Genomic DNA, 12,207 nt, shown 5'->3' on the forward strand with positions numbered 1-12,207 from the left:
AAATCAATGATGTATGGTCTGCTTTTTGAACACGGATCATAGCTGGCACCAAAGAAATCAAATGAGTATCTAAACAATAATGGCACAAACCAGCAAAAAGGAAGCACTTTTAAGTCTTGAGAAGCTTAAGCCCCCAGTGAAATCTATTTGACTTAAAAAGTGCAAAACATTAGCTGGATTGTGGCCCAATATTGAAGGATTGTAAGGCTGTGTAATCCTCTACACAGTCACCCTGGGAGTAAATGTCAGTGAATTCAGTGAGATTTATGGGAACAGACCAGTTCTGTACATTTTTATGTATGATTCTGCTGGTGAGTGAAAGGAAAATGCTGCTTCCTTGAAAAAATCACTTTAAAATATCCTGTGCATCTTTTTCTATGGGGGCGGGGGGAGTATTCATTTATAACATTTATACTATTTCTCCTTCAAAGAGAAGATTTTTAAAATTAAACAAATAAATAGGTTTATTGGTTTCTGTTTCTCAGTGTGTGTGTGTGTGTGTGTTTGGGTGTGTTTAATGGCAAATACCCTGATTCAGCTTTCTGGGATCTCATAATAACAGATAGACCGTGAGACTGTTTACTGTTCCTGGCCACAAACTTCCTGTTAGTAAACTCCTATTTTATTCCTGAAGCAGAAAAATTACAAAGGACTATCCCAACTGATTGCTGCTTACTGATGAATCAATGCCAGAGAAGCTCTTTATAAATAGGAGGCATTCTAAAGACGACCATTTCTTGCTGTAACATTATCTGGGCCCAAATTCCACAATGTACAAAATACAGGCCGAAAATATTCAATGCCCGTATGGCAAAAACAATGTCTTTAGCTGTTGTTTGCATTGAGGTCATTGGAAAAAATGTATAGAAATTTCCTGCTGCCTGAGGTGAGAAGATGCATGGCAGTCCCCCTTATTGCTATCTCAGATCCAGCCATCCCCCTTTCCTGGCTGCTCCTATCCTGCCAATCCTCCTTCTTCTTCAGCTGCCTCTCTCCTTGGCTTGTTTTGACCCCAGATGCTTTCCACTGAAAGGAGTTTGTTCTCAGAGCAAGGCGTTGTGGGTGGCATGCCCATGGAGGCTGCTGCTGCTGTGGCATGCATAATCTCCTTAGTGAGCCTTGGTGGTGGCTAGTGACTTCCATGGCAATGGGGCACAAATCCAGATTTAAAAGGCGTGATCCAAGGTTCTGAATTCTAGTTGGAAAATAATTCCAGCACCATGGATAGTTTCTTCAAACCTCGCCAAAACATGGATTGATTGACTCCACAGGGATATGTCCTCACCAAGATTAGCGATGAGGCTTACTCCATTGAGAGCTGGATAATCACTTCTGCTCGCCACTCTACTGATTTGAAGCAGCAGGTTTGGCTCCGTTCATCGGATCTGAATCTGAGCACGAAGGCCACCATCGAGGACATGCCATTCGACGATGCTGGCCTGTTCAATAGGGAGACTGATGAGTGCCTCAACTTTAAATACCATATGAAGGTGGTATCCAAGAAACATGGTATGTCTGCTCCTTCCCAGACCCCATTTAGAAAATGCCAGTGACAGTGGTATGGCCAGGGTCAGTGGCCTTTCCAACAAGACCACCTCTATCAGCAACAGGAGCACCCAAGGCAGCGCTACCCTTCTCAGTCTTTTTATTCTGGCAGCCGCCAGGCCCCTGCCCAGTACTGAAAGAACCGCCAACAGGATACCGACCAGGGAAAGAAGAGATCTTGAAGAGTTCCTGCATGCTCCATCACCTCCTCCAGCTCCTTCTGTGACATTCTGAGGCCCTTGTTTAACACCTGGGCCTCTGTGACCTCCGACTCTTGGGTCCTTGACATCGTCTGTAGGGGATATGCCCTCGAGTTCGAAGAGCTCCCTCCAACTGGACCTGTCGTTTCCACCACCCCCTCAGACGCATGCACAAGCCCTATTCACTTGTAAGCCAAGTACGCACTGTATATACATGATGAAAACAACTCTGCACTTTTGGGTCAGGCGAGCTGAGGCTTCAGTTTCCTAAATCCAAACACATAAAACCCTCAGGTTCCCCAGCAGTAATTCTGTCTCTTGAATTAGCAATGATTTAATATTTTTAGACTCAAAAGAAATTAAAATGTGACAGATGTGACAGGATAAATATTGATTACCTAACAAAGCTATTTATGAGTAAGAACAGATGTGAAAAGAAGAGGGCAAAAACCCCAAAATCAAGATGGGCCTGCCTTCATTCCTGAGAGAATGGTCATACAGCAATGCTATAATTTTGTTTAAAAATACAGCTGCATGTAAAAGCTGACATTAGTGTTTGGCACACAGGAAGAACATGACTACAGAAGGGGGTCTGCCGTCATTGTATGGAATATGGAAGCTAAACCAGATCACAGAACAGAAAATGGAAGTATGAAGTACCAGAAAACCTTTTTGTTTGATGACCATTTTGTTTAATGCCTTATTGACAAATGATTTGGAAATAAAGGGTATATTTTCTTCTACAACAGTTTCCCCCCAGAATAAGTAGGAAGATTGTTTTGAGAAGATTCAACTTCAATAAGGGAGTATGAGTTCTCCCTTATTCAGCTCTCCTACTTTTATTACTCACACAACTTATCCTCATATATTTTATCTGTTTTGGCATCAACATCTCTAGATATTTAAAACCGTCCTTTACACCAAGTAAAACAGCTTATCTTTAACATTCTTCAAGTATAGAAGGAGTAGTGTCCTTTCTTTTTTGGTTAAAGAAGTTTAGGGCCAGGAGAGGAAAAAACTTGAGATATACAGCTTATATTTTGAAGGGGGGATCTAAAATGAGAATAATTTAATAAAAAAAAACAATTTAGCAAAACAGACTGGTATGGAAAAAGAAACAGATTTAATTGCAACCTCTACTTTTTACAATGTAATTCAAAGACAAACATAGCTCAGTTTCCCTATAATGCAGAATGCACATTAAAACCTTCAATATAGTTAACCATACAAAGTCAATAGTTCACTTACTCTCACTGAAGTTTTATAGTATCAGGCAGGCACATGTGCACACACATTATCAGAGGTACTTGAATCAACAGCATTAAGGAAAGTTACAAGCAGTATCCTATTTAGGTTATTCACTTAACTTCCATCATATGAAGTCAAGTTTACAGTGCAGCAGAAATGGAATTATTTGTTGAGAATAACTGTTTCAGAGGCATGTACTAGTACAAGGAGGCATGTTAAGATTTTCTTGCAGCCTCAAACACCACACAATTTCACAAAAATGCTATATGACACCATTCATATTCTGAGTGAGGTAAAGTATGCTAACATTGCCAAATATATCCTGGTACCTCTGAAATGAAATTCCTCATCTACAAGCTCTGAGATTTCAGCCAGATCTATATTGCCCAATGTAGGCCTCAATTACATGTGGGCACAATGACATAATTGCTGTTGCTAAAAACCCTCTGATGTGATGACCCTGTTAACCTTCAAACCCATTTTAAAATACACAATAAGAGGCAGAACTGTGTTAATCCACTGAAGAACGTCCAGCCTAGTCCTCCAAAACTGTGCCACCAGCCTCTTTCAACTACAGTGGGGCTTGTGCCACAACCCACTGAAGATGCTGTTTCTCTCTCCAGTCTCCAATTTTTGGATTCCCTTTATATCATGGGGGCAATCTTGCAATGAGATGAGTCCAGTTTGACATGTCTTATATGCAATTAAGGCAGGTCTAATGTGTTCTCCAAAAGGAAATAATGACTATTAGGAAATAAAAACTTTCATGTTCATTCCCAGTGAAATGAGTAATCTTGAGAATGAAGCAGGTTAAATAAAGCTTGCTTGGCCACATAAAAGCCATGGCATATATATTTCTGGGAAAAAATGGACACCGGTTTATGTTTTCAATAGGAAAGGACCATACACCAACTTCAAAAAGTTAAAATCTCATCAAGTTTGACCTAACAACAGTGCTAGCACTTGTAGATATCTGCATTCACATACATCCAGCATAACAAAGCCATCCATAGTTGTTTTTTTAAAAAATATTTACTTCTACAGCATTCAAAATAGTTCAAACTCCATTAAATAGTTCTCATGGAACCTTAGCTCTAATGCAAACCTGAAAATTCTATTTAACAAGCATACATTTAGATTTGGAGAAATATGGGTTGTGTTCAATTACTGAAACATAAAAGCTGGTATTTTTTGGATGGAAGAAAGGTAGGAACTAGCTATACATGACTGTTAAGATTCAAAATTCCTAGTACGTGGAATCCCTTTGCTACAAGATTATTTTGGCACACTCTGCTGTAGCGTAACATTAATGTTTAATGCGAGGTATAATCTGTAAGCAATTACTATAAATATGCACAGGTATAAGCCACAGAGTACTTTACTGTAGGCAAGAGGAAATGCACAATGTTTTTATCCATTAGTGAACAGTGTAGATATGGAAAATATGGAGGGGAATCTTTGCCTTGAAGTGACTGAATATATGACTTGTTGTGATGCACACAAGCCTCCGGTGATACATAAAGGCAAGTCCAGAAAGAAACAGATAGCTCCAGAATACATTATGACAGCATAATAAAAATTATCCTTTTGGTATTAATACTGTAATAATGAATATTTGGATACACACATACTACAATAGTTTAGAACATTATAAGTGCACACCCAAAAGCAAAACTCGGGAACCAAAATAATGGGGCTTTTTATAAAATAGAACAAGATTTAGAATTAAATGGATTTGTAAATTTGCAAATTTCATTAGTACAAGAAGCTTTAGGTTTAAATTGGACAAAGTTTGAAGATTGTGATCCAATGATTGTTTAGCAGCAATTTTACAGAACTGTCAATTCTTTTATTAACAGGCAGTATAAACAGATAATTCTAATTGTATTTAAAAACCATGAGTGCCACATTGAAGAATATACAGCTCATGAATAACTTAAACCATATCCCATATTAAGAGGCAATGCACACAGCATACAAAAAGTATTCTAAACCAAAGCTCTAAGGATACATGATTGAAGTTTCTAAAATGATATATACAGTACATGTTAATTACGTGTTCATTTCAGTCCACGATACTCATCATGCTTCACTTTCACCAGAAACTGAATTCTGTACCTCCTCTTCTAAAATTGGTACGATCAGGTTGTCCTTGGACATCAAGTTGTATTTCATCACAAACTTGGTGAATCGGTGACACAAGAAGGTTTCATTCTAAAGGGGGAAAAGGGAATAGCACTGATGACATATGCAAAAAAGGAGTAATTATTGCAAGTTTATCAGGATTGTTTTAAGTTACAATTTCCTATACAGAGCTCTTTGTTTCTGAAACAAATAAATTGTAGTACACTGTACTTTATATTGTGACCTACCATGATGCTCAACAAACCACTCTTAAATACTCTTTTTTGGTAGGTTGGTATGGACAAGCAACCCTAAGAACTTAAGTGGAGCAGTGCATGTCTTAAAAACAAACACCAAAATTTTATATACAGAATTACATACAGACAGTTGCATTGCATACAGGAGAGATCTTTGTCAACTTATTATCTAAATGATTGCTTATGTGTAAATGTAGATGCTGACCCTCAACTAGTTTGCTGAATGGTTAAGTCACTTATTAAACTCCATTTATTCAAAAGGTCAACTCTAAAGTGGGGTTGGCAACTAGATTTAGGCTTTGTATATTAAAACATTGGGTGACTTATATACAAACTTATGATCAGCCTAAAGCACCTATACGTGGCTCCAAAATCAATGCATGCTTCAGCAAGCAGGATTAGCAGGGATATGTTTTCAGACCCAAGGCATTTGAAAACCATCATTTAAACCTTATTACTTGTCTCAGACAAAACTTTTACACGCTAGGCATATGACAAAAAACCTGCAACAGACTTCATACATTCTTGTTGGAATTAACGCACAGGTATAATGCCATACCAATTAAAATAACATGAGGTAGGCATATATTTTACACTCCAAGTAGCAATCCCACTATTTTATGGAAACAAAAAATGAGACTCAGCCATAAAAGCTCTTTACAAGTAGATTTTAGAAACAAAACATTTTCTTAAAAGTACTGCAATTCAAGATACCCACAGTGCAAGCCTATCTTAGAAGTAAGTCACACTGAATTCAGTGGTCTTAGTTCCAGGTAAGAAGGCACAGGATTGCAGCTGCAGTATCAGACTACTTACCTCATATTCATCAAATATTTGACGATGATGAAAATATGCATGTGAAAATATTCTATAAATCCTACGACAGACTGATCCTAGTTTGGCTACGGATGATTCCTTTATGCTAACTCTGAAAAAATAAAAGGCAAACATTACCATCAGGTCAGACTTATTATTGCTGTGCTAAATGTTTAAGCATGTACAATCGATAATACAGTCGCCCCTCCGTTTTCACAGGGGATCCATTCCAGACACCCCCCCAGCACAAAAACTAAAAAGCGCAAATATTTAAGCACCATTGGCTTGAATGGCTGTGCACTCTTGTGTGTGGCCCTGTGTGTGCATCCCGGGCACATGCACACCATTTTCTCTCTCAGTGCCTGCTGTTCGCGAAAAACCAAAGGACACAAACGGCAAGATCGCAAATGCCAAGGGACAAGTGTATAATTAATTATCATTATGTCAAGAATGGTTTTTATGTAATATGTTGAATTATGGTAACCATTTCATATGCCGTCTTACTGAGAGGTGTTTGTTATAGATATAAACTTAAATATTCAGAAATACATTTTGTTGACTATTAGTAATATTAATCTCTTCATAATCATGATCATCAACACTATTATTAGTATTATCAATATTATTGCTATGCTTATTTTAGTTACCGTATATACTTGACTATAAATTGACCTCATGTCTAAGTTTTGGGGCCAAAATTATGGATTTTGCCATGACCTATGGATAAGTCAAGGGTAAAACTTAGGTGCATGTAACAAAGGATCTAAAGGATGAAGGAAAGGAAAACAATGCTAAAGAACTTAGAAAATTCTGGCAGACATTACTGCTCACATTAAAGACTGGATAGATGAGAAAATTGAGGGTATCAGTGCTTCTATGATAGATTATGTTCTTGCCTTTCACAAGGGGACAGTTCCTTTTTTTAAATAAGAGTTAAAGTATAGTACTTACATTGACCCATGGATACATCGACCCAGGTTTTTTGGGTCAGTTTTTGACCAATGTTTCTAGACTTATACACGGGTATATACAGTAGATAGAATGTTATTGTTTATAAAAAAGTTATTTGAGACTTGCATTATCTGTTTTAGATAAAAAAATAAAAATATGTGTGTAAGAACAGTTTCTAGTGATAATTTGTTCACCCAAATCTGAGCATTCCTTGAGTACCAAATAAAAATATTTAAAAATACAAGAAGATATCAACAGAAATTTACCTGCTTGGGAAATATTTATTGCTATTCAGAAGACATGCAGCTCCATCCAATGTGTGTCTGGTGTAGTCAATGGCAGGACACTAAAAAATAAGACAAAAAGGTGATATTGGAATATCAACAATGGAATGTCCGTGACAATAATTTTCCTTTCAGACTGACATTGAAGATTTTGTCATGTGAAATATGAACACTATATTTCAAATGGCACATCAGTTTCAAGTTCTAGAACAAAATCTGTTTCACAAATATGCATACCCTACTCACACCCATTCCTAAACATAGATACTTGGAAGCAAGCCCTGTTGCTTTCCCCAGAAATCATATATATCTCAATAGGAAGTAAATTTCCTCTCATGTAAAAAGAAGTCAAACTTGGATTAGCAATATTCACTATGAGTGTTCTAACTAATTTTCAGCAAGATGAGCACAATTAGTGCTGCTTCTTATACACACTTTTGTTCTAGATCTGCAGAACCAGTGACTGACATGCTAGGACTGAAAATAAAGAGCTCGACAGTCCAATTAATTTTCAGAAATTCTCATTCATTGTTGCTAATAAGTCTAATAAGTCATCTTAAACAAATTTACTTTTCATACTGTTTCAGATTGCTTTGTATTGGCTCTCTTGCCTTTGGTTAGTCTTGACCCCATCACATATATCTATGCCAGCATGTTTATTTCTATGGAGAAGAGGTAGGGTGATTTTCAGGAAAATCTGCGTAAGGAATAGTCTTACTTAGTGTCAAGAATACCACATAACTAGAACAAGAAAGTTAATCATCAGCACAAGAAAACCGAGACCATGAGCCAGGCAAGCCAAAATCTATCTTTATGGCTGGTTCTTCATTATTCCAGGCCAAAAAAACAAAAACAACAGGTTTCATGTCTCAAATAATGTCAAGAGCATGCTTCCCAAGCAATGTGGATCTCCAAGGTGAGAGGAAAGGCTGGAAAAAATAATATTAAACCAAGAATGTCAAATGGCTGGTGTGCTACTTTTTACACAATCCTGCCATGACATGAGGGTAAGAAACCTGTAAGTACTCAGTTTAAAGGTGCGCAGTAACCCACAGCAGCCGACAGATGCAATCATAAACTGAGCCTTATGCACATTCTCTAATATGCATGGGAGCTTGCCACCAAACAGAGCATCTCAAAGACAAGGAACAGAAACTGATACAAGTGGCTTATTTCTGTTCTATATAAACAGATGTGTGAAGATAACAGTCTCAAAGCAATACAGAGGAATTAACTTAATATGCCTTTTCCCTACTTACTTCTTTGGGAGTTTTATGGGCTGCACAAAGAAAAATCCACTGTTCTGTTGCTGTCATTTGTGTGCATGTGTCTGGATGGCATTCAGTCTGTTGAAAAATTTGCACAATACGTAAGAGTAAGCTGAGGAGAAAATTACTCTTCAAATAACTTTCTTTCTATATACCTTAGCTACAAAAAACAAATTGCTGAAAAATAATATTAAGCATCTAACAAAGAATGCATTGTTTATGCTTAAAACAAAGGAGATTACCTGAAGTTTAACTGCAAGACCATTAAGCTCAAGACAGAATTGCCTAAAAGTTTAGAAGAAAAAAAATTGTTAGATAAAGACTAAAGATGGAAATAGCTAAAATTATTTAATGCAAGCAGAGTCAAACTCACCATAGTGGCTAATAATAAGAAGAAAACTACTAAATCTTTTAATAAAGTATGTCTCCATATTTTGGGGGAAGTCAAATGATTTATGGAACACATGTATTAGTGCTAGGAACCCATGTAAATAATATATAGCCTATGTACGGAGGTCACAGAAAACCATGATCCATATTTGGTGTTTCATGGAACAGGCATGACATTTTAGAAGCCTTTACCTGCCATACTTTCTCATGTCCATGAAGCATTTACTGTATATGGCAATGATGAATATTCTGAACATGGCAGTCACCTACACATGGACTATATAGGAAAGGCAACTTCAATATGTCAGGCCACAAACTTTCTGCTGAGCTGCTGAAATTTACTGACAAATCACCCCAACAAATCTAGATGGCAAACCAAAGAAATCCTTAAAACAAAAGGACTTTTTAAAAATTGGTTTTCCTGCTTTGCTACTGAAATCAGTAAACAGTGGGGAGGAGATTCCTGAAGCACACATGTGGTCTGTAGACATGTTATCCCCACGTGACATAGGACAATAGTCTCTCAAATCTTATCAGCACTTACATGGATCAACACTCTTGAAGCCCCCTCAGAGAACCTCTTGAACTCTGAAATTACCCCTAAGAAAAAAAGTTTAAATGGCCTTTCATTTGAACAGTCCTTAGTAAAAAAATAGTGAGGCATTACCAGAAATACTAATACTGAGATTGGAAGTACACTGATTCTAACATTTAGAATTGGGGTGAAGTGTATATATGGCCAAATACATATATCTGAGATAAAATATAGTAGTCTTTTTTGTCCAGCTATATAACAGAGCATATCATTTTAAAAAATTGAGCTTCTGCAAAGGGGCTTTGGTAATGGCAGAAAAATTCATTTTTACCATCAGATTCTGATTATTATTTTTGCGGTTTGGAATACCATAATTATAACACAGAATGACCAGCTCATCCAGCCCTCCCCCCCAAAAAAAAAACCTCCAAGAGAAGGGATGGAGGGAAAAGAGTCATGACTGCAAGTGAAAGGAAATGGAAAGAAAAACTTTCTCCTTCAGGTCATCAAGACACTCAACCAAAAGTATAGGTTTAATTAAAACAAGGGGCATGTTTTATCTAGCATCCATTCCTCCTTACCAACACATATCCCAATTCCTGAGAAGTGCAGACTACTAGGGAGTGTTGGAGTGTAGCATGTGTGGTTTCCATGTTCTTAAGGAAAATGATTTCTTCTCTCAACATCCTTAGACTTTTACAAACAGATGAATAAACATCATTATTTCAGATAAATTACTTGCTTTTTTAAAAGCTTGAACATAGTTACCTTAAATGTTCGTATTTCCAAACACCTTCATCCTGTCCTTCTGGAGGTTCAAGAATTTTGTCAATGTTTGAACAGTCTGCTCTTATGTTTTGCTGGATATACTAGAGAAAATATTAAAATATATGTGTTTTTCCTGGTAAGATCAACAAACCATCTTCATCACTATCATCACCACCACTGCTATGCTTAGCTAGCTGAGGCCTATAGCTAAATTTGTAACCAAAATTTCTCACCCATACCTTAGCCATTACAGTATAGTTCAGACTCATGCGTAGCCTCCTAAGCTCCAAAATAACTAATTATACAACAAAAAGAATTTTGACTCTGTAATCCAAGGAACATTACTCTGTAGTCTGTCAGGGAACAAATGGAATGAATATAACTGTAAGAAAAAAACCTAGACTACAGTATGCAGTGTGGGGCACCAATATTTTCCTGTTGTGATAATAATGGCACATCATACAACCTGCTCTTTGCCCACAAAAAGTAAAAAGATATATTTGAATCTATACTAATATAGATATATCCTAGGTATTTCTAATGGCAAACCCCATAATTATAGAACAAGAGAGTATATATCAACTAAAGTGTACCAGGTATGTGTTTAAAACACGTTTTTAAATTTTGTATGTTTTTGTAATTTTATACTTTTTTAGATAGTTTAATTGTCTTTTACATTTTTATTACAGACATTTTCAATGGTTTTATTTGTGAGCTGCCTTGAGTCTCTTTCTGAAAGAAAGGCAGCATAGAAATGAAATGAATACCTGTTGAACTGCCAGTGTGCTGTCCATTTCTTCAAATGATTCATCAGGCCAATTATAAAAATCCTAAGGAAAGAGAAACAAATACTTAAATCAACCAAACTGAAGGAAAATGAAGCTATCTTAAAATTTTAATTCCTACAAATGTACTTCAGCTTCTTTGCACTAAGAGAGCCAGAGCAGCATCCTGTGCTGGACAATATCATATTCTCTGTTGTCTGTTGGGTTTCAACCCTATTCAAATATCAGATATATCCAGCTGCAGGGATATAGTGGGTGCCTTTGTGAATGAAAAGCCTCTTGGACTGATATCCCAAATCCTGCCATTTCTGTCCAATTCTGTTAACTGTGTAGAACACAGTTAGCTGTATACTGGATCTAATGAGAGATGTTGTTGCCAATGGAGCACTATAAAACCCACGTTAGTAACAGCACACTGTAAATCAGATACTGATAGGCTTACACACTCAGGCCAAGACGTTGCATCAATGTGCCAGTATACTACCCTGAATACTCTGATTTTATTTGATTTTGGCAGCTAAGCAGGTTCAGGGCTGGTAATGCTTGGCTGGGAGATCCCCAGGTAATACTGTAGTAAAGATTATCATGTAGGGTTAGGAAAGAATCCTGCCTGAAACTCTGGGGCGCTTCTGCCAAAGTTGGCAGTACTGGGCTAGATAGGTCAATGATCTGACCCAGTGTAAGTCAGCTTTCCATCTGTCTATTTATTTATACTGATATAGCAGTTTTACTACTCCACACATTTCCAAGCAAAGGCAGCCTGGGGAGGACAGGACACACAGTCATCTACAGTATTCTATTTTTTTCACTAGGGGCATGAAAAGAAAATGTTAGTTATACTGATTTTGAGATACCTTTGCCAAAACATAATCCAAATCTCTACTGCTACAAAATTTCCACTACAATCCTATATATGCACTTACAGGTGCTTATGTACTATATATACACTTAACTGGGAGCAAGTACTACATACTGTTCTTGTTGTGTGCCTTCAAGTGGTTTCTGACTTATGGCAACTCTAAGCCAAACCTACCGT

General features: G+C 37.1%; 1 protein-coding gene across 2 annotated transcripts in view; it reads right to left on the minus strand.

Annotated features, from left to right (window-relative positions):
• Nucleotides 1-2,849: 2,849 nt before the first annotated feature.
• LOC121934212 (MOB-like protein phocein) overlaps nt 2,850-12,207 on the minus strand; it is a 28,548-nt gene continuing 19,190 nt past the window's right edge. For both annotated transcript variants that reach the window (XM_042474503.1, XM_042474477.1), the window contains 7 exons: nt 11,154-11,216; nt 10,387-10,487; nt 8,936-8,978; nt 8,685-8,771; nt 7,408-7,487; nt 6,191-6,302; nt 2,850-5,207 (listed from right to left, as the gene is read on the minus strand). In XM_042474503.1, the coding sequence (XP_042330437.1) occupies nt 5,076-5,207; nt 6,191-6,302; nt 7,408-7,487; nt 8,685-8,771; nt 8,936-8,978; nt 10,387-10,487; nt 11,154-11,216 (618 nt within the window). In that variant the 3' untranslated portion in view covers nt 2,850-5,075. The remainder of the gene's footprint in view (nt 5,208-6,190; nt 6,303-7,407; nt 7,488-8,684; nt 8,772-8,935; nt 8,979-10,386; nt 10,488-11,153; nt 11,217-12,207) is intronic.

Source organism: Sceloporus undulatus, chromosome 1 (genome assembly GCF_019175285.1).
Source record: "Sceloporus undulatus isolate JIND9_A2432 ecotype Alabama chromosome 1, SceUnd_v1.1, whole genome shotgun sequence".
NCBI lineage: Eukaryota > Metazoa > Chordata > Lepidosauria > Squamata > Phrynosomatidae > Sceloporus > Sceloporus undulatus.